General features: G+C 44.1%; 1 protein-coding gene across 10 annotated transcripts in view; it reads left to right on the forward strand.

Moving 5' to 3' along the window:
* The window catches only part of UBR4 (ubiquitin protein ligase E3 component n-recognin 4), a 120,763-nt gene that overhangs the window by 68,998 nt on the left and 28,817 nt on the right, over window positions 1-22,948 (forward strand). For all 10 annotated transcript variants that reach the window (XM_084875209.1, XM_084875212.1, XM_084875211.1 and 7 more), the window contains 20 exons: window positions 1,105-1,212; window positions 1,662-1,778; window positions 2,723-2,932; window positions 4,831-4,980; window positions 6,989-7,216; window positions 7,998-8,076; window positions 8,762-9,019; window positions 9,800-9,968; window positions 10,479-10,623; window positions 11,459-11,544; window positions 12,215-12,302; window positions 12,552-12,745; window positions 14,855-15,094; window positions 15,546-15,684; window positions 16,385-16,510; window positions 16,616-16,744; window positions 17,354-17,697; window positions 19,310-19,400; window positions 19,746-19,830; window positions 19,987-20,114. In XM_084875209.1, coding sequence (XP_084731335.1) covers window positions 1,105-1,212; window positions 1,662-1,778; window positions 2,723-2,932; window positions 4,831-4,980; window positions 6,989-7,216; window positions 7,998-8,076; window positions 8,762-9,019; window positions 9,800-9,968; window positions 10,479-10,623; window positions 11,459-11,544; window positions 12,215-12,302; window positions 12,552-12,745; window positions 14,855-15,094; window positions 15,546-15,684; window positions 16,385-16,510; window positions 16,616-16,744; window positions 17,354-17,697; window positions 19,310-19,400; window positions 19,746-19,830; window positions 19,987-20,114 — 3,114 coding nt within the window. The remainder of the gene's footprint in view (window positions 1-1,104; window positions 1,213-1,661; window positions 1,779-2,722; window positions 2,933-4,830; window positions 4,981-6,988; window positions 7,217-7,997; window positions 8,077-8,761; window positions 9,020-9,799; window positions 9,969-10,478; window positions 10,624-11,458; window positions 11,545-12,214; window positions 12,303-12,551; window positions 12,746-14,854; window positions 15,095-15,545; window positions 15,685-16,384; window positions 16,511-16,615; window positions 16,745-17,353; window positions 17,698-19,309; window positions 19,401-19,745; window positions 19,831-19,986; window positions 20,115-22,948) is intronic.

Here is a 22,948-nt window from a genome sequence, read left to right on the forward strand (position 1 = left end):
GGGGATGTGCCTACATCCAATGTACATGCCCTTGACCGGAATCAAACCTGGAACCTTTCAGTTCACAGACTGACGCTGTATCCACTGTGCCAAACTGGTTTCGGCGATTTTTTTTTTTTTTAATATATTTTATTGATATCTTACAGAGAGGAAGGGAGAGAGATAGAGAGCTAGAAACATCGATGAGAGAGAAACATCGACTAGCTGCCTCCTGCACACCCCCTACCCGGGATGTGCCTGCAACCAAGGTACATGCCCCTGACCGGAATCGAACCCGGGACCCTCCAGTCCGCAGACCGACGCTCTACCACTGAGCCAAACCGGTTTCGGCCGATTTTTTTTTTTTTTTAAATGTCTACAGTCATCCAGCTAGTTATTGACAGAGCCAGGAGCTAAAGTCTGCTCTAGAGATTAAAAAAAAAAAAAAATTAATTAAAAAATATATAAAAAGTCAATAATATATATATATATATATATATATATATATATATGTATATATGTATATTTTATTGACTTTTTACAGAGAGAAAGAGAAAGGGATAGAGAGTTAGAATCATAGATGAGAGAGAATCATCGATCAGCTGCCCCTTGCACACCCCCTACTGGGGATGTGCCCGCAACCAAGGTACATGCCCTTGACCGAATCAAACCTGGGACCTTTCAAGTTTGCAGGCCGATGCTCTATCCACTGAACGAAACCGGTTTTGGCTGCTCTAGAGATTCTTAATCTGCAGTGACTCTTCATTAATATTAGTGTATTAGAGTGATACATATTCTCCCACTGGCTGCCTTCCTTTTGGGCAAAATTGTTCTTTAATTTGTAGCAGCCCAGTGCCCTCTCTCAACCCAGTTTGGTTGGACATAATATAGCTTAGTCATTTAGTTTTACAAACTTTTTGCAAAACATTTTCTGTGATGCCAAACACCAACATTTGACTCTTCTGACTCTGTATGCATAAACTTTGGATAACTTGGGATTTAGAAACCTTTCCCAGATTATACTTGACAGGGAAGTCAGGAAGATTGGGATTTCTTCTGAAACACCTTGTGTTCGAGTTGTTTTCAAGGGAAGTGGCTTTCACGTTTTCTCTCTCTGACTTGTAGGTCATTCTGATGCTCACTGCAGACCTGGATGGAGAAGACGAGAAAGACAAGGGGGCCCTGGACAACCTGCTCTCCCAACTTATTGCTGAGCTGAGCATGGATAAAAAGGTGAAATTTGAGTAGTCATATTGTGTGAAAAATAGGGATCAGCTAAGATCAGTTCTGAGTTGTTTTTTCTCTTAGAGAACTTCCCCTATTTTCAGGGGATGACCATCCATTGAGGCCTCTAGTTCTGTTGATTCCACAAAGATGTTTTCACTGCCTACTTTGGCCAGGCATACCTTTGGATCTGAACATAAATAAGGAACGAGACCAAGTCCCTACCCCTAAGGTTCTATAAGGTGAAAACAGTAAATTAGTTGTTTCTGTCTTAATATGGCTTCCTAAATGTATCAGGCTTTGGTAATTCAGGTGTAGTCCATGGACACATGATCTTGCTTTGTCTCTGATTCCATCTGAGGCATAGTTAGCACTGATAGGCTTGAGGGCATCTTGTTCAGAGGATGCCTCAAGCTTAAAAGTCAGCCTGAGCTTCTGGGCTCTGTTTCTGCCTACAGGATGTGTCCAAGAAGAATGAGCGCAGTGCCCTCAATGAAGTCCATCTGGTAGTAATGCGACTCCTGAGCGTCTTCATGTCCCGGACCAAATCTGGATCCAAGTCTTCCATATGTGAGGTATTTTTGCTTCAAGCTTATGGGTGGTGGGGAAAGGTAAGAGGATTATCTGGTTGGTACTAGGGCTGAGGGCAAAGGTGATAGTCCTGATAGTCAGAATAAGGCCATTGTTGTTCCTTGAGAGGAGTTAGATTTTAAGCAGTCACCTCTTCAAGAATAGAGCCTCCACCTTTTTCAGAATCTCTTCCAAGTGCTCTCTTTGCAACAATTCCTCTATTGGAGGGGTTAAAGGGTTTGGAATTTTCATTATTAAAAGGCAGGGGACTGACTGTTCTGCAAGCCACGGAGTGGCTAAGAGGATTCCCTACTGTATGTTGCTATAAGGTATGGTAATAAAGCAGAGAGAAAGCAGTGTGTGCGCGGTGGGAAGGAGATTAGCACAAAGCAGAGAAGGTAGAAATGGAGGCTGAACTGCATCCAATCTTAATGAGCTTATGAGCTGTAGGGTTTGCTGGGATTTGCAAGGCTCTCCTAATGGTTTTATTTACAGTAGCTTTTCTCCTACTTCTTTATTCATGTGATCGCTTACCCCATCTCCTTTGGAAGCTGGTCCTATGAGAAGAGCCCCTTTTGGGAGGATGGAGTTGCCCAAAAGTGCCTGTAATGAAAAGTTTTCTCTCCTTGAAAAGGTCTTTTTTTCTAGTTGCCCAAAGAAAAAGAGAAAACCATGCCCTCCAGGTAGAAAGGTTATCTGGTCCTTGCCTCTTGGCTTCTGGCATGTGTGTGTGTAGAGAGATTAGAGGTGAGAACTGGTGTCTATTTGTTTCTTTTCTTTTACCATGCCATTATTCAAAGGAATTGGGGAAATATTTGAGCTAGTGGGAAACTTTTAACTCAAGAAATCAACTAACTCACTTCCATGACAATCAGCTCTATTATGAGTGTGTTTCCTCTCTCCAACACCCAGCTGCATTTACAAGCCATTCTTACCTCTTCCCTCCCAGTCGTCCTCCCTCATCTCCAGTGCCACCGCGGCAGCCCTGCTGAGCTCTGGGGCTGTGGACTACTGCCTACACGTGCTCAAATCCCTGCTGGAGTATTGGAAGAGCCAACAGAATGATGAGGAGCCTGTGGCTGCGAGCCAGTTGCTGAAACCACATACTACTTCCTCCCCACCTGACATGAGCCCTTTCTTCCTCCGCCAGTATGTGAAGGTGAGGGCTTTCCTTGGACAAAGAGCCGCTCCTGTGCCTCATTCTGAGCACACTCAGTAAGGAGAGCGAAGGAGCAGGGAGCGAGGAGCTGCGGGAGGGAGCCCGCATTCCTTGGCAGGGTTCACTCTTGGTGTGATTTAATAAATGCCCTTCTATTGGGATTCTGAGTCCTGCCACTTGGTAAACCTGAGGAATTGAATGAAATCAGACAGTCATGGCTTTCACATTAAGCTCCTTAGAAAAAGATGAGATGGTACAAGGTTATGTTGTTAATAGTGGGTTACGTTCCCATGTTTGTCACATGCCGTCATTGGAGGTCTTTTAACATCTAGTGCAGAAAATGAGCTTCTGATTAGGTGAGCCTGGGAACAATTGTTCTCACTAGCCAAGAGGCTTGGAGAAGTTCTGTCTAACCTTAGTAAGCCTGTATACCTGGAAAACAAGGGTACCCAATGTCTGCTTTATAGGGTTGTCGTGAGCATTGAATGAGGTGATGTTGGTAAAGCACAGTACCTCGCACATACCAATGCTCAATAAATGTTCATTATTACCATTTCTATTCCACTGAATCCATATGGTAGAGCTAAATGGGTTGGACTAGCTGTGCTTTTTACCGTACTGTGTATACTGAGTTACTATACACAGAGATAGTAACTCTTATATATAGGAGTATAACAAGCATAAAATAGGAATCTGATCATGACCTCTCTCTTTTTTTTTTTAAATATATTTTATTGATTTTTACAGAGAGGAAGAGAGAGGGATAGAGAGTCAGAAACATCAGTGAGAGAGAAGCATCGATCAGCTGCCTCTTGCACACCCCCTACTGGGGATGTGCCCACACCAAGGTACTTGCCCTTGACCGGAATCGAACGTGGGACCTTTCAGTCCGCTCTATCCACTGAGCCAAACCGGTTTCGGCATTACCTTCTCTTTTTAATAACCCTTAAGTGTTTTTTTTTTATTTTATTACTTTTCAGCCAAAAAATTCTTTGAGGATCCAGCTATCTATCTTACTCCCTAGCTTTCGTACCTACAACACCCCTGCATGCAGCCCTACTGACATGTGCATTTTCCCCATGTGGCATATTGCCTTTGTTCATACTATCCCTTCAGAAATTCTCTCTTCTCCCTCTGCATCCCTGTGTTCCCTCTTTCTCGAATTCCTACTTCTTCTTCAAGACCCAGTTCCAGCATTGGATCCTAGGGAAAGCCTTTCCTAACATACACTTCCTTGCTGTCAAGTCTGATTGAGATAGTGTTTACCTGGTCACGCATGTGGAGTCTCCCCTTCAAACTATCAGTAAAGGTCATGTTTACTCCTTTTATACTCCCAATGCTTGGCTTAGAATCGATAAATAACGTGATTGAATAGGAGACACATTGGGCAATCTCTTCCTAGGATCTACACATCTTACAGGATAGCTGTTGTTTGCATTGTCCTCAAATCTCCCTGTACCCCTTCCTGTCCATGTGATGTGAACCCAGGATTTCACCTGAGTTTAGTGATCCTGGCCCCCTTGGCTTATTTGAATATTTGTCTCTCATAGAAAGTCAAATCTTTTCCTGCTACTGCTTTTTCAGTATTTTCTAATTCTAGGTTTTGTGTAAATAGAATACAGTCTATCCAATGTCAAAAACCACATAGTGAACTTTTAAAAAAGAGCAGTGAGATCTGTCTCCACTGCAACCTTTGCATGCAATGAAATTGCCCAGGAGCCTGGGGCCTTGCTTAGTTTGTAAACTAAACTGTCAGCCAGTGATGGCTCTGGCTTCAAAAGGAGCCATTGACCAGCTCTAGCATCAAGTATGCCAATTGAGCAGTAAACCAGCTTTTTCTTAAGGGTGGACATGGAAATTGCCAATCACGGGTTCTTACACAGATATTCTTCTCCCAGGGTCATGCTGCTGATGTGTTTGAGGCCTATACTCAGCTGCTAACAGAGATGGTACTGAGACTTCCATACCAAATAAAAAAGATCGCTGACACCAGTTCTCGAATCCCACCTCCTGTCTTTGATCATTCCTGGTTTTACTTTCTCTCAGAGGTAAGTGAAGGGGGCGGTGCCAGTGGAGGAGAGGACACCGCGGCTGTGACTGCCTTTGTGGACCCCTGATCCACGTAGTGTTTCCCCTAGGTCTCCTCCCTGTGCTGTAGACTACAGGGTGGGGCAAAGGCACATTTACAGTTGTGAGTATGGGAAACAGTTTTTCTTGTTTTATTTATTTATTATTGTGTTATTTTCCATACAAACTACTGTAAACCTACTTGTGCCTTATCGTGTATATGGTGAAACTGGGAGATACACATCAAAGCAAGCTGTCCACTTTAGTTTCTGATCTGTTCCTTTAATTTCCCCACACAATGATAATAGGCAAGTTTAATACTTGGGACTCTGTTAGGAAAATAGAACATATAGTAGTTAAATTAACAGAGATTTTAATATAGGGAATTGATTAAATGGCCATTGACATAGCAAAAAAAGATTGAAAGGGAAAGCTGAGATACACAGAGATAGTAACTTCAAGCAGCAGCTACCAGCAGCCTTGTATGTGAAGAGGGAGGCCCAGCGGATCTGAGGAGGGGTGCAGCTGCTGGTACCGTAGGAGCTCTGAGGACAGGGGGAGTGACGTGGTTGATTCTGGAAGTACTGAGAGAGGCTGGTGATTAACAGTTGGTTTGCCCTTGAATACTAAAGAAATGACAGAGGCCACCAGCGTGAGGAGCTGTTGCTAGGATAGCAGGCAAACAGGAAGAAGCAAGTCCCTTCTTTTCCTCCTACTTCCCAGTATCCATCTCTCTAGTGCTCCTATTGGCACAACCTAAGAGGGACAGTTACAAAAAAACAAAGCAGTTAGCATAATTCTGGACTGGATATCGCAGCTGCAGGGTATTATGGGTTGAGTTTGGAGCCAACTGAGAGACCATAGTTATTAACCACAGCAATCGTGAGTTTAACTCAAGGATGAATAAATAATCTGTTAGCAAGCTTCAATGATCATTTCAAGATGTATATGTGTAACAACCTCACCTCTTTCCCCATCTCTTTCACCTGGGAGATTGTGAATGTTTTTCTCTTATATTTTCACTAGGTGGGCCAGAGTGGAGGCAAACTTCCCTATAGATTCCTAAATATTCTAGGAAGGGGAGCAGTAATATTGTTATTTCCCCCTCTTTGACTTCTTTCTGTGCCTTTCTCCTGGGCCCTGTAAGGAATTCTAAAGTTCTCTAGAGGCTAGCTTGGCCACAAAAAGATAGACTGGTTTGTGTTTCTCACCAGTTTTTTTTGTTTGTTTTGTTTTGTTAATTCTCACCAGAGGATATTTTTCCCATTGATTTTTAGAGAGAATGGAAGGGTGATAGGAAGAGAGAAACATTGATTAGTTCTCAGATATGCTCCTACTGGGGTAGGGGAACCTGCAACCCAGGTACATGCCCTTGATAGGGAATTGAACCTGAGACCTTTTGGTGCGTGGGCCGATGTTCTATCCACTGGGTCACCAGCCAGGGCCCTTACCAGTTTTTATTTTTATATTCTTTTAAAAGAACTGCTATATTTTATTTTACTTTTTGTTAATCCTCACCTGAGGATATTCTTCCATTGATTTTTAGAGAGAGTGAAAGGGAAGGGGAGAGATAGAAACATCGATGTGAGAGAGACACATTGATGGATTGCATGCACCTGCAACTGAGAAATGTGCCCTTGACCAAAATCAAACCCGAAGCCAAGGGGCTGACACTCTATCCACTGGATCAGACGCAGGGGTCCTCAAACTTTTTAAAGTGGGGGCCAGATCACGGTCCCTCAGAGAGCTGGAGGGCCGGACTATATGAACTACTAATTCCTACTGTAACACCTCGGCTGCGCTCACTGCCCAAAAAACCTGGCGGGCCGGATCAGACTCCTCTGCGGGCTGCATGTGGCCCGCGGGCCGTAGTTTGAAGACCCCTGGGCTAGGGCTATCATCAGTCTTTAAAAACAGCTCATGGAAAGCCAGGGCTGGTACAGATATATAGTTCTAGAATCATTGACTGTGTTGCTTTTCACCCTCAAGTACCTGATGATCCAGCAGACTCCATTTGTGCGCCGGCAAGTCCGCAAGCTTCTGCTCTTCATCTGTGGATCAAAGGACAAGTACCGCCAGCTCCGGGATTTGCACACCTTGGACTCCCATGTGCGTGGGATCAAGAAGCTGCTGGAGGAACAGGGGATATTCCTCCGGGCAAGTGTGGTGACAGCCAGCTCAGGCTCCGCCTTGCAGTACGACACACTCATCAGCCTGGTAAGAGGAGGTGGAAGTGGTTGGTGGGAAGGGTATGTGATGAAGCTCAGCTCAGTAAATAACCCAGATGGAGTTGTAGACAGGGCTTTTAGATATTTAGAGAACATCCTGGCTAGGGTTGGGATCAGGGAAAATCTGTAATACCTGATTGGGTGCTACTCCACCATGGCTTCAGGGTCTGAGATTTTCCCCTTATGTTCCCTCCCCTACCTGGCTGTGGTTCATCTATTATGAGGAGGGGTGACTTGGATTTTTTACCACTGTTATTTATTCATGTCATGGACAGGATCAACCTGAAGTTTGTACACTTCTGATTTTTGTCCTTGAATGCTAAAGAAATGATGTCTTACTGCCTGAAGATAAATTGTTTGGACTTTGGGAAGTAAATTGAATATTTTGCATAGGAGCATCTAGAAGGAACAGCTGTATTAAAGACTCCTGATCTAATGTCCTTACTGTTGTGCTTTTAGTAAGAAAAAAGTAAACTTTTGTGGTTTTCCAAGTCATGGAAAACCATCTCTCCTGCTGCATTATTAAGCAGTCTGAAGGATGCCTGGAAACAAAAGGCCGTTGTGTGGTGGGGAGTGGAACTTAGGTGGCGTGGCAAGAGCCTCATGTGTGGGCAGTCCCAGGTTCTCTGGCGCACTGGATTAACTTTGCACAGAGGGCCATATTCAGTTTGCATCCAAAACCAGATGATAACCCCTCAAGGCAGCAGGTGTGGTACCAGGTGGGCTGCTTGGCAGGGTTACTCATTTTTGGTGATTGGTTTCCATTTCAGATGGAGCACCTGAAAGCCTGTGCAGAGATTGCTGCCCAGCGGACCATCAACTGGCAGAAATTCTGCATCAAAGACGACTGTAAGCAGTGCTGCTCCTTTTGATTGCATTATACATTCATTCCTTCAGGAACTATTACTGAGGCTACTATATGCCAAGGACTAAACTGGATGCTAGAGATATAAAGCCATGACCAAGATAGGTAGTCATGTGCCATTTAACAATGTGCATTCTGGGAAATGTGTCATTAGGCCAATTCATTGTGCGAACATCATAGAATGTACTTATACAAATCTGGATGGTATAGCCTATACACACCTAGGCTCTGTGGTACATCATTATCCATTCTTGACCAAGTCGTTATGTGGCACATGACAGTGTAGACAGAATTCTGCCTAGCAAAGAAGACAAGTAAAAACTTAAAAAAGTGATAAAGGTCAATAGACAAGATTTGGGTGCTACAGGGGCACAAAGGAGGATTATCTGACCTCTGATAGTAAAGCTATAAAGAAGTATATGGAGTCTATGGAATCATCTTTTTCAAAGAAGTGGGGCTGGCAGTCATTCTCTGCGGAGTGTTAAGATACTTGTCAATATTTTCTTAGAGGATATACATTCTTCTCAGCAGCACTCAGCAGAGAGAACTTAGAAAAGAAGCTGGCGGGAATAGGGCAGTCCTGACCTTATGGAGAAGTTGCCCCAGTCCTTGCATGTAAGTTGAGTTGTCATCAAATTTTACAGCTGAGTCCCTCTCCTCTGCCTACAGCCGTCCTGTACTTCCTCCTCCAAGTCAGCTTCCTGGTGGACGAGGGGGTGTGTCCAGTGCTGCTGCAGCTCCTCTCCTGTGCTCTGTGTGGCAGCAGAGTGCTCGCCGCGCTGGCAGCCTCAACATCGTCCCCCAGTTCCTCCTCCTCCTCCTCCTCCTCAGGAGCCCCTGTGGCCTCCAGCTCTGGACAAGCCACAACACAGTCCAAGTCCTCCACTAAGAAGAGCAAGAAAGAAGAAAAGGAAAAGGAGAAAGAGGGTAAGAGAGCAGGGTGATATATTCTAGTCTCTCCTGGAGCACAAGGTCTATTCTCTTCTGATGTGTCTTTCATCCTTACTTAAAGAGGACCTAAAACCCAAATGACCTCTACTTTTGGTCTCATTTTCAGTTACATTGATGGTAACACCTTAAAAACAGTGTGCCTTACCATCTTAAGTGAGCATAATAGGAAAGGTCAAAGAAGACAACATTTTTACTAGGCCTAGTTTCTTTTGCTGTGAAATAATAATTGTTCTGTGGCAAGTTTGTCAGTGTGAAATGAAATGTGCCCTGTAAACTGTTGAATGCTCTGTAAATGTAACCTGTTTTGCCCGACCTCTCACCATCAGAAATTCAAGTTTCTTTCTGCTTAACTGCTTTTCATGGTCCTTGGAAGCCTGAGACAGGTGATCAGGGGTGGAAAGCAAGGGATGTATTCACATCCTCTCAATTAATCATTCAGATCTATGTGTTCAAGTAGGTATATAGTAATATTGACTGTTTTTGGTAGCAAGCTTCGATAGGTTATTTCCCCTCCAGTGTTTGTTCAGTGCCAGGCTAATTATAGGCACTTTCTGCTTTTTGGGAGGTAGCAATATTATATGTCTCTTTTGAGGTTGACTTTTTATCTCCCAGGAAGCAACTGAAAGTTGTTTTCAAATTATAACCATTTAGCTCAAACGTTTAGACATGGACAGCCTCCCCTCCCTCTGTATATGCTAGTGCTGGCTGTGATACTCTAGACCACTTCTCCCTATTCTTCTTGCCTTGATCTTGCAGGTGAGGGCTCAGGCAGCCAGGAGGACCAGCTGTGCACAGCTCTGGTGAACCAACTGAACAAATTTGCGGATAAGGAAACTTTGGTCCAATTTCTGCGTTGCTTCCTGTTAGAGTCCAATTCTTCCTCGGTACGCTGGCAGGCCCACTGCCTGACACTGCATATCTACAGGTAGGGTCCATGGCGGTTTTGATAGTCTTCATGGATCTGGGACCAGAGTGGACCGTGTAGTTCTGGCTTGGTTTTATGTTACATGCTCATGGTCACAGTGTCAATATTTATACCAGCCTGAGCATCCTCTTAACTATTACAGATTTCTTCATTGAGTTATCTAATTTTTAGTATTAAACATGTTTTAAGCAAGAGGTTATCTGTTTCCCACTAAGAAGGCTATGTTTCTAGAAGTTTGTAAAATAATCAGGCTTGACTCGTTAGATGAACAAAGCTTGGTTATTGCCATTGAGTAATGTTGGATGATGGGAATAGACCACCTCCCAAAGACAGGAAAGGACTCTGCTACATCTGTTAGGATGGATTGTCAAAAGAGCAACAAAACCATTCAGACTTAACTCATAGTTATGGGGGAATAGCTATACCTACAAAAATAGTACCTGGGCCTTGTTGATAAAGAACCTCAGGGCTTTCTGCTGTGTGGTAATATGAACTGCCATTTATCTACAGAAACTCTAGCAAATCTCAACAGGAGCTCCTGCTAGATCTGATGTGGTCCATATGGCCAGAACTCCCAGCCTATGGGCGTAAGGCTGCCCAGTTTGTGGATCTACTAGGATATTTCTCCTTGAAAACTCCACAAACAGAAAAAAAGGTAACAGTTTATTTATGGTCAAAAGGGCTTAACTGGTCATTTTAACCTCCCCACCCCCTTCCTTAAAAAAAAATTATATATATATATATTGGTTTCAGAGAGGAAGGGAGAGGGTGAGAAAGATAGAAACATCAGTGATGAGAGAGAATCAGAAATCATTGATCGGCTGCCTCCTGCACACCCCTTACTGGGGACTGAGCCTGCATCCTGGACATGTGTCCTGACCAGGAACTGAACTGTGACCTCCTGGTTCATAGGTTGATGTTCAACTACTGAGCCACACCAGCCGGGCTAACCTTTTTTTCTCTTGAGTTAAGAACATTATGACCAACACCCAAAGGGGTGCATATATGAAACCTATTGTAAAAATATCTATGCAATCCCAGTGTGTATACTGTGAAGATAATATACACTAACACATAAGTACAATCTGAAATTGGTTTAGCTAATAGAAGTAGATCAAGCGGGAAGAAAATGCAAGTCATTAAATTGCTTGGGAAAGACAGTGCTTCTCTGGGTTTCTAACAGCTCTGATTACATTCCCCAGAGTGTTTCTACAATTATATAACCTTTTTATGGCTTCTCCTTGAGAATCAAACGTATCTTCTTCTACAGGGTCTAAAAAGATGGACTATCATAAAATTGTGGGCACTTCAAAAGAAGATAGAATCCTTTAAACAATTAGGAATTAGGCCCAGTTTTGTGTGATTCTGTTGGGGGTTGAGAAGTCTGGTACTTCTGGGGTGGTATCATCTAGGAAGCAGAAGACAAAAGTCTTTTCCAGTAAGACTTCCCTTGAGCTTTAACTATGGTCCTTTATTAACTTCTGTTTCAGTTGAAGGAATATTCACAGAAGGCTGTGGAGATTCTGCGGACTCAAAACCATATTCTTACCAACCATCCCAACTCCAACATTTACAAGTGAGCTTTGTTCTGCTTTCTCCTTATTGAAGCTCAGCCAAATTGCTCTCTCGATGTTGATTGGCTCTTATATTCGAATCAACATGCCCCTATCTAGTTGGTCTTTGAATCCCTCCCTCGTAGCTGGGGCCTTGCACATAGAAGTTACTAAAATATAACTGCTGAATTTGGGTTTGATAAGCAGTAATTTTAAAAAAAGACCTCAAGTTTCCAGAGTCTAAGTCTAAATTAAATAAGACAAGTTTACAGAAAATGGCTACATTAAAAAAAAAAAAAAAACTTTTGAAAGAGAATATTGGTTAAACAGACAATTTATTGTTTCCAAGGTTTAATAGTGACTATTCTTTTTTTCCCCTTCAAACTTTATTGAGGTACAGTTTCCATAGGACAGAATTGACCCATTTTAAATATATAATTTAATGACGTTTAGTATCTTAATTGTGACTCTGAGCCAAACCTTAAACTTTTTAGGATTCCCTCTGACCTCAGGACAGCTCCAGAAACTGACTTCTCAATCCTGTTGGCATTTCTCACATGTCTCTATGTTTTTACCAGGGTGGGGATTGCCTTGGGGAATATTGAGCCATGGCCTTTTCATGGCTTCTTTATGAAGCTCAGTGCTTTCTGAGATGAAAATTTCTTTATATGCTGAGACTGGTTTCTTCTTTAGCACCTTGTCTGGCTTAGTGGAGTTTGATGGCTATTACCTGGAGAGTGATCCCTGCCTGGTGTGTAATAATCCAGAAGTGCCGTTTTGTGTAAGTGACATCTTCAACGTGGATGGTCCTGAGATTCACAGGGCCAGTGGGTTTCTTACTTCCAGAGATTGGTTGTTACCACATAGGTGTTCCTCTCCTAATGCTTGGACGCCAGGGGTATACTTGTTACCTTAAATAGAAATTTCATCCATGGATGAAGAGTGGGTTACAGTGATGAATTTTGAAGAAGGCAGGATGAGCCGTTAGCCTTGAACTAATACAGTGTTTTGTGTGTCCTCTTGTGTTTAGTATATCAAGCTGTCTTCCATTAAAGTGGACACCCGGTACACCACCACCCAGCAAGTTGTAAAGCTCATTGGCAGCCACACCATCAGCAAAGTGACGGTGAAAATTGGAGACCTGAAGCGGACCAAGATGGTGCGAACTATCAACCTCTATTACAACAACCGAACTGTGCAGGCCATCGTGGAGCTGAAAAACAAGTACGGGCTCTTTGGACTTGAGGGTGGGGGAGGCTGGCAAGGCTTCCCCCCTGTTGTTGGCTTTGATTGCTGGGATGCGGTAAAGTAGCGCATCCCTACAGGTCTAGTATATCCTCTTATCCACTTCACTCATCACAAAAGTAAAGTGCCAGTTCCTAAGGATGACAACAAAGGTTATTTTAAAATCATGTCCAGGGAGTGGCTGCTATAAATGAAGAGTCCATTGGAGGGAACTGAAAGTTCAAAGTATAGTGACCTTTCATTGGCCATGACTATGGTACTATAATAACTTATAGAATTAGGTTCTATTAACCTACTCTCAAGCACATAAACAGATAAGTGGAAATTTTAAGGTCTAATACAGACATGTAAATGCTTATTTTACTCAAGTAAATAAAAATATAGTATTATTTTATAACTTTTTAAAAACCTAAAAAAAAAAAAAAAAATCATGTCCAGGGAGCTCTCAGGGGTCAATGGAAGTTCTTCAACAGCTTGGGAGAGGAAGCATAGTGAGGGGCATGCCAGGCTTCTCATACCCATGTTAACTAGAGCAGTTTCATTTTTCTATAAAACCATCTACATTGGGAAGCAGTTGTCATTTTTTGGATTTAGATGCTATTCTCTTGCTCACAGAGCAGGCAGTATTTCTCCAGAAGTTTTTCTAGTACACAGTCCTTCCATTTCTGCATGGTGCCTCCCCTCTATATCTGCTGACATTGGATCTTTCTAGCTTATGGATGCCAATGTTTGAATCAGGGCAAGTCATATATGCGCTAAAGAAGGTACTAGCAGGTTACAGTGCTGGCTTTCACAGAGACAGATCTCTTGTTGAAGTCTCTGGCATTGCTGTTGGGCATGAGTAGATACTGCCTGAATATTAAGACTTATGGTGCTGCCTAGCCAGTGTTGCTCAGTGGTTGAGTGTAGACCCATAAACATGGTTCGATTCCCTATCGGGGCACCATCCCCAGTAGGGAGCATGCAGGAGGCAGCCAATCAGTGATTCTCATCATTGATGTTTCTCCCTCTCTGAAATTAATTAAAAGAAAAAAACTTAGGGTGCTGTTCTGTACATAGAATGGAAGTGTTGGCATTATTCTAAGAAGCAGAATAAAGCTGGAGTGTACCGTATCAGCAAGTGGCTACCTTTGGAAAGCACTGGTGACCTGCAAATAGAAGCTGCTCTTTGGGATAACCTCATTCCTTTCTGCAATAGGGGATTTTGATGTTCTTTGTGTGGAGTCTGCTAGGAGAGCACTTAGACTGCTGGGAGAGCACTTAGACTCGGAACAGGACTGTGGATTCACATCTCTGTTCTGCTCATCTTTGACCTTGGAGGAGTTATGTAGACTCAGTTTTCCTTACCTTTAAATAGAGATAAGTTCACTTTCAGGGTGTTATTTTAAAGGTTCAATGGGGGGGGGGGGGGAAGAGTGTGTGTGTGTGTGTGTGTGTGTGTGTACACTGAAAACAGAGTCGAGAGGGGGCGGGAGGGAGGGAGGGAGGGGAGAGGGAGAGGGAGGAGAAAGAGTGTGTGTATGTGTACACTGAGAACAGAGCCTACCCAGCACTTGGTAAGTGCTTAGTAAAAGTTGGCTCTAATTGTAGATAATTACATGCCTTTTCTCTCTATGTGTTTGTTTGCCACTTATTTGGTCCAGATTCTGGTATGTCCCTCTGCCCCTCTAAAGCACCCTGTGCTTTAGAGGGGCAGAGGGTCACCCAACTACCTTCCGAGGTAGCTGTTGTGATAGGAACTTACGGCAGTCATCATCATGCTCCTCTGAGGGTACAGGCTTCAGTGTGGTACACTTTTGGAGTAAGGTCTTCTTTTGATAAAAACTTCTGTTTTTCTGGAATCTCAAAAATCATCATATGAACATCTTAAAGCACTTGTATGTTCTATCCTTTTTATAGAGAAAGGGTAGTAGAAAATATTTTTAAAATTTTGGTGCTATTATTTGCCAGATGTCCTGCTCTTAGAGTAACCACTTCATTGCCCTAGAAAAATATATAGGAAAATCTTGTCTCATCAGACCATCATCACTGAGCCTTAATGAGAGGCCATCAGGTCTTTGCCCCTCTAACTGGCACTGTCTTTCTCAGGCCTGCTCGCTGGCACAAAGCCAAGAAGGTTCAACTGACCCCTGGGCAGACAGAGGTGAAGATTGACCTGCCCTTGCCCATTGTGGCTTCCAACCTGATGATTGAGTTTGCAGACTTCTATGAAAACTACCAGGCTTCCACAGAGACCCTGCAGTGCCCACGCTGTAGTGCCTCCGTCCCTGCCAACCCAGGGGTGTGCGGCAACTGTGGAGAGAATGTCTACCAGTGTCACAAATGCAGGTAAGCAAGTAGTTGTTGCTCGGGCCAGGGCCAAGAACATTCCTTGTATCTTTCTGTAAGAGTCAGTGCGGGAAATTTCAGTGTCTGAGTTAGAGGATTATGGGTATGTAGAATGTGAAGTACAAAGGTAGAGAGAGAAGGAGGGAGGCAGGGGGAAAAGTGGAGTGTGTGTGTGTGTGTGTGTGTGTGTGCGCGCGCACGCGTATGTGTGTGTTTGCACAACCTATGATGGGGGTTAGGGGGTTCCCCTAAGTTTAGTTCTTGGTCTTCCTTTCTTGTTATCTGGTTGCTTAAGTCATCCTTAGCTATTTGTTACTGTCCCTCCAGTAGTCCCTGCAATAATTTCCAGAGTATAGGCATGATAGACATGATAAAATCCGTTTCCTCCCTGAGTCATCCCTACACCACCAAACTTCTGCTGTTCCCCTGACCCAACACTTTGGTTCTTCAGATCCATCAATTATGACGAAAAGGATCCCTTCCTCTGCAATGCCTGTGGCTTCTGTAAATATGCTCGCTTCGACTTCATGCTCTATGCCAAGCCTTGCTGCGCAGTGGATCCCATTGAGAATGAAGAAGACCGGAAGAAGGTGAGGCCACTTCTGTCCTAGACTCAGGCTTTGATCTGAGCTTTCTCTACAGCTGATGTAGGATGTGTGCTTTTCCTTCAAGCCTCAGTCTTCCTCAACTCGGGACTATTTGCAGGGCCAAGCTTTTGGGTAGAAGCAAATAATGACGTGAAATATATTGGAAAAGATGGTTGGCCTAGGATTTTGGAGAAATGTTGATAATAAGAATATCTCAAGGGGCAAATAACTTCAGATTTGGAAAGGTGGAATTGCTCTGCATTTTTGGGTGGCTTGCCCTGCATTTTTCCCATGGACTGCTTCATATTGCAGCTGTGGGTCTTCCCTCAGTATTAGCCTATTCAGGGGCCGCTTCTCAGCCAGCATGATGTGATGGGACTGGATGTTATAGGAGAGAAAAGGAGTGGGTTTTGGAGTTAGAGGACCAAAATTCTAGTTCCAGCTGTACATTTTAATGCTCTGTGACCTGCCATCAACCATTTTTCAACATTGTATGTTTATATGTTTGTGGTATTTTACTTCAAATTTTATTAAAAATAATTAGAAATAAGATGCCTGCCCCACAGGATTATTCTGAAGAAGAGAAAGAATGTATGGAGCACAGCACCTGCCCTATAGGAAATGTTTTAGTGAACAGATCCCTCAGGGAAAGCCATCGTGATGAAAAGCCTTCATGCGCTCATCCGTGTCTTTTCCTGTCTAGGCTGTTTCCAACATCAATACACTTCTGGACAAAGCTGATCGAGTATATCATCAACTGATGGGACATCGGCCACAGCTGGAGAACCTGCTCTGCAAAGTGAATGAGGCAGCTCCCGAGAAGCCGCAGGTAATCCCAGATTGGAAGGCATTTGAAGAGGGTCATGATCAGAAGACTGTCCCAGGTGAGACGATCTCTCGGTGGAAAGCTGACAGCTTCCCTCTTGGATTGCAGGATGACTCGGGCTCGGCTGGGGGCATCAGCTCCACTTCAGCCAGTGTGAATCGTTACATCCTGCAGTTGGCTCAGGAGTACTGTGGAGACTGCAAGAACTCTTTCGATGAACTCTCCAAAATCATTCAGGTAGAGCAATGGGAGCGCCTTTGGAGTGTGCTATTGAGAATTGCTTTCAAAGCAGCCCTGCTGCTCTGGTCCAGCAGTTCAGATCCTGGATGACTGGTTTTAAAAAATCCAGTGCCAAGATTCTGTTTCCTTTTTTTGACATAGGCGATTTTGGCAGGTTAGATGGGCAGGGAGTTCCAACTCTCTTCAACCAGGGCGGTCACCTAATGGGTGGAATATTGATCTCCATGGAATGGGAGGCTGCCTGTAGACAAGGAGAGCAGCTAGTATCCTTGCCACTCAGACTGCTGGTGTGCCTTCTTTGCTATCTATACCTGCGGTTCTGACCTTTGTCTTTGTTCTTTTTGAGACTCTGACAATGGAATTAAAGGCACCTGCCTTCGATCAGAGGCTTTTCTGACTTTGCCACTGACCTTGGTCAAGCCAACCCTCTAAGCCCGTTTCCATCTCTCTAAAATGGGGATAAAGTAACTGTTGGGATTATTAAGAAGGTTAAATTAGAAATACATGTAAAGTGTATTTTTTTACCTCAAACCAAAGCTTTCTAGTTAACTTCCTCTTCCTCCTTATTTTAATTGCTAATTTATTTCTTTGTCTTTTTTTTCTTAGAAAGTCTTTGCTTCACGCAAAGAGTTGTTGGAATATGACCTGCAGCAGAGGGAAGCGGCCACCAAGTCCTCCCGGACGGCTGTGCAGCCCACCTTCACTGCCAGCCAGTACCGGGCCTTATCCGTCCTGAGCTGTGGCCACACATCCTCAACCAAGTGCTATGGCTGTGCCTCAGCTGTCACTGAACATTGTATCACACTGCTCCGGGCCCTGGCCTCCAATCCAGCCTTGAGGCACATCCTCGTCTCCCAGGGCCTAATCCGGGAGCTCTTTGATTACAATCTCCGCCGAGGCTCTGCAGCCATGCGGGAGGAGGTCCGCCAGCTCATGTGCCTCCTAACACGGTCAGAGCCTGCTTGCAACGTGGTGGGGCTAGTAATTCCTCCTAACACCAGGGTTGATGGCAGCAGTGATGGGAACACTAGATGGTGCAAAGAATTATGCTTCTCGTTGCCAGACAGTTTGGCTAGTTTATCATGGAGGAGAAAATGGGGAGCTGTCCAGGGTGTAGATGAATGAACTTAGAGATGTTTGAAACCCTGTGTAAGTAGTGTAATTGGCTTATACTGGGCTTTGTTGGTTTCAGTGTTTCCTGAGGAAATGGTCTCTGAGTTCTAGTGAAGGGGAGAAGGGAATGACTAGGCACTTGGACTTAAAACTCACCCAAAAGAAGACAGTGGCCTTAAAAACTTAAGTCCAACTCAAGAACTTGGACTCTGGGTCAGAACCACCCAGGCTCAGTATCTGGTGCTTTGTACTGTGGACCTTGGACAAATTACTTAACTCCTTGAGCCCAAGTTTTCTTCATCTAGAAAATACTGACAATAGTAAATACCTTCAAGACTAATGGTGAGGATGAAAAAAAAAAATTAATGTAATAACTCATGTTTGTTGAATACTTAAAGAATGCCAATATAGTGCCTATAGCAGCTGGGTGTGGATATATACTGAGTATGTGACTTAAACTTTGGAATGGGTTGGGTGGTTGGTAAATATTGTATTGTGTATCACTCATTTAGCAAATATTTATTGACAAGGCACTGTGCTAGACTCTGAGGTTAGTTACAGTGGTAAATGAAACAAAGTCCCTACCCTCATGGAGCCTACATTCTAGATGGGAGAACTGCAGTGGACAGATAATTCCACAATATCTGGAGGTTAGATTGTGAAGAGAAGTAAAGCTGGGGTGGTGACCCTGATGTGGAAGGGGTTGCTGTATAGGATAGGGTGATCCGGGAGACCTCTGAGGGTGTCATACTTGAGCAAAGAGCTGTGCTAAGTAGGAGCAAGCTGTGCTACATGCATAGGAGACACATGTGGAAGGCTGAGAGGCAGGGCTGTGCCAGGAATGGATGGGGAACAACAGGGAAGCCCATGAAGCTGGAGGGAAGCACGTGGGGGAAATGGGTTAGTGGAATTAGTGAGGGGTCTCTAGGGGCCAGATCATGAAGGTGTCTTGTAGGCCATTTTAAGAACTTTAGATTTTATTTAGAAAGCGTTGGAAAGCAAGAAAGTGATGTGATACAATTTACGGTTTTTGTAATAGTTAATGTAGACATTATTACAAAGGGCCATGGATGCCTTGTGGGAAATGGAGGCAGTTGGAGAAGATACGGAAAGGGTTGTAGCCAAGACTGGGTGTGAACGCCTAGATCTGGCGACTGATTACACCACCTGGCACCTGAGGGCTCTGCAGCCTGGGACGTGGGTGGGGTAACACAGTCTCCCCTAAGGTGGTGCTGCTCCTCCCCAGCCAGGGTCTCCTCCCAGGAAAGGCGGCTTGTGACGTGTGCTTTTTACTACACACCAGGGTCTTGTGGGCTAACGCTGTATAGTCTTGCCCTGGGAAGGCCAGGTAGCCCTAGACATCGATTTCCTCTTCTTTGGGCTCCTTCAGGTGGGAAGAAGGGGCACAGCCAATGGTGAGTAACAGGACCCTGTGTTTTGCTTCTGCAGAGACAATCCAGAAGCCACCCAGCAAATGAATGACCTGATCATTGGCAAAGTCTCCACAGCCCTGAAGGGTCACTGGGCCAATCCTGATCTGGTGAGCAGGACAGGTGTCCCCTCTGACTCCTCCCTCACTTTCCTTCTTTGTTCCTTCGTTTCCTTCCTGCCAGTCTGTTGTCATGACTGAACAGCATGTTTGTTTGCAGAGCTCATGTCCCAGAGTGATTTTGCCAGGTTAGACCCAACTCCACACAGAAAAGAGAAGTGGGTGGTCTGCCATATGGAGTACAAGGGCCTCCCTCTTTCTCTTCTCTCTCTGATGATGCCACTTATGACCAGAAATTTTAGTTCTTAGTGCATGGGTCAGAGTTTGGCCACAGCCAGTCCTGGGATTGACTTTCAGACCCTTCTCTACTCATGTCTCTTCCTGTTGGTCTTCTAGGCAAGTAGCCTTCAGTATGAAATGCTGCTGCTGACAGATTCTATCTCGAAGGAGGACAGCTGCTGGGAGCTCCGGTTGCGCTGTGGTGAGTTTGGGGAAATCTGGTTGGGAGCTTTTAAGAGAAAGGAAAGGAGACCTCAAGGTGCAGTCCCAGCCACAGAGAGGAAGGGATGTGGGACAGCCTTTAGGAGCAGCTGTGAGATGTTTTATGATCGTGACTCTGCCTTCCCTTCCGACCCAGCTCTCAGCCTTTTCCTCATGGCTGTGAACATTAAGACCCCCGTGGTTGTTGAGAACATTACCCTCATGTGCCTGCGGATCTTACAGAAGCTGATTAAACCACCTGCTCCAACCAGCAAGAAGAACAAGGTACTGGGCAGGGAGTCTCCGAGGGAAGGGATGGGTGGGAGCCCCACCATGTCCCGGCCAGCACTGTGCTCTGCCCTGTCTGAACCCCCTGACCTGGGGAGCACCATTGCTTCCTTTGCCGCAGGTCAGCAGAGATGGTTCGGGATTTTTGAGAGGTTTTCTCAGAGGAAAGTCAGGGGTAAAATAAGCACAAAAATATAGCCCGGCTGGCATGGCGCAGTGATTTAGCATCGACCTGTGAGCCAGGAAGTCACAGTTCTATTCCTGGTTCAGGGCACATGCTCGGGTTGTGGGCTGGATCCCCAATAGGGGGCGAGCAGGAGGCAGCCAATCAATGATTCTATCTCATCATTGATGTTTCTCTTCTTTCTGAAATCAATAAAAATATTAAAGAAAAAACACACAAACATATATATGTATGTATGTATACACACACACACACACACACACACACACACACACACACAGAGAACAAAGTGGTTGACCATGGAAGGCTACTCTTTCTGCCATCACATCACGTGACTTGCAGCTCCCGGACAGTATGGTGTTCTTCCTGTCCCTGTGCCTTTGCCATGCGGTGTGTGCAGAGATGTCTTCCATTACCAGTAACTTGATCTTGGAAAGTTATTTAACTTAGATTCCTCACTTTTTCTATCTGTAAAGTGGGAATAGTCTCCACCTTGAAATGTTGTAAAGAATAAGTGACTTAATGAAGATCAAATTCTCAGAGCAGAGTCTGACCCAAGTTAGTCCTTACTAAATGTTAGCTGTGGCTATGTGTGTGTGTGTGTGTGTGTGTGTATATATATATACACACACACACACACACACACACACACACACACACACACATTGTCCCCTTTGTCTAAAATACTCCTTCGATCCTTAGCTGCTCCTCAGAAGATCCACTTCTTCTCTGCTAGGCTGGTTGCAAGTTCCTTGAACCCAGGGACTATCTTACTAATAAACTTTTTTATGTCCAGTATCTAGCATATAATAACCACTCAGTAAATTTTTGTTAAGTGAATGAATAAAGCCAAGTTCTTATCCTAAAAGCCAGGTCACAGATAGACTTGCCTGTACCAGCTATATACACCATAATTTTTTATCTCGGCCATGCCTGAGGCTTGCTGCCTCTGACCCCTCATTGTGGTTCTAGGCCATTCCAAATCCTGCTCCATTAGGATAGAATCTCTTGATGGAAACAGCCTTCCTTGCAGGAAGCTTGCTTTCAGAGTGGTGTACACTAGGGAGGAAGCTGCTGTTGAACATTTCCTTCGTCCTGGTCTGCCCAGACCGTCCTCAGGAAAGAGCACTTTCGGTGCCTTCCTTCCTTCCTTCCCTTTGATGAAGGTTTATTTCCCCTCAGAGCTGACTCCCAGCAAGTGAAATTGGTCCTTGATTGAATAGAAGGACCTCATCCGCACATTACTCATTTTATCCACAGTGAAAGGTGAAAGATTTCCCCAGAGTTCTTACCCTCCAAGGCTGATGCCTAGTTACAGCCCAGAGAGAGCAGCCCACAGTTCCCAAGACAGCAAGGAATCTGTGGCCAATATTATTTTTATATTTACCCTAAATCACTATTTGCCCTTTGCACTCTATGGATGTTTGTGCCGATGGTGCAGAGTCAATGCTGGTAAGACTGCTGGTGTCTTAGCAGAAGAGGCAGCGGCATCAGCTTCATGGGCTCTCCACTGCCATGCAGTTTCATTCCAGAGCTTCCTGATGGAGTAGTGCAAATTAATCTCAGTGAATCTCGACTCTTGAGTACTAATCTCCTTAGTATTATTCAGTGGGACAGGGTGGGAAATACTCACAGAGAGCTCCTGCTTCACTCCAAAGTGCAAGGTTGTCTTGAGGAAACAACCTTGATTGTTGGAGAGGCCAGCTGAGCTAACGCTTTTTCCAGAGCCCATCTGTGCTTGCAAGGACAACTGATAGGCAAATTGTCGTTGCTCAGAATTAGTGCCAGGCAGACATTTTCTTAACAAATTAATAAAGTGAGCCTGTCACTTGAAGAGGAATTAGCGTATTTTCCAAATGATCAGTGCATATTACAGAAACATGTATGGGTAAAAGATGAATTTTAGTGTAATGGAATATGAAAAGTTTATTGGATGTGTTTTAGATTCCACATTGCAGTCAGTCTTTAACCTAAAATTTGTTGAATTTCGGTGTAGTATCAAAGAAAATCTAAAATTAATTGGAAAGCAATAAATATTTTCTTCCCTTTTCTAACTATATGTCTGTGTAGGGCTAAGTATTTTTCATATATTTAACCAAAACAGCGTATCACTATTGTTTGGAAGCAGAAGCTGATATGAGAATCCAGTTGTCTTATTAAAGCAGTTAAGTTATTTTGAAAAATAGAAAACTGTGCCATTCCTTTCTCTAGATTTTGTTTGTTTTGGAAAATATTAAAAATGTCATTTAGGTTGGTAGGTAATGGATTTTTTAAGAGAGTTAGGTTCTGAAGCCAAAAAGTTTGAGGTTTAGAGTTCTGGTCAGTAGTGGCCCTTTAAATTCTGTAGGCTGCCCAGTGATTCCTTAAAGATTTATGTTGGGAAACTGCCAGTCAGCCTGGGGATAGGTGTTAGTGTATGTGGCTATAGAATGGTCTGTAGGAAGCAGCTACATCTTAACTTGCATAATCAAATCAGTGATCTTAAGCTCAGTGGAGATGCTACTGCTAAATTGGATCAGAATGCTTTAACAGGAACATGTATTTGAGCATAAAGATGTGACAGTTGATCCTTCTGATCTTCTTGCCTTTGCACATGCTCCCTTGGGCTACCAGTGCCACTGTGTTGGAGCTGTGGCTCAAGTATGGC

The sequence above is a fragment of the Pipistrellus hanaki genome (genome assembly GCF_964339955.1).
Source record: "Pipistrellus hanaki genome assembly, chromosome: 2".
Taxonomy (NCBI): domain Eukaryota; kingdom Metazoa; phylum Chordata; class Mammalia; order Chiroptera; family Vespertilionidae; genus Pipistrellus; species Pipistrellus hanaki.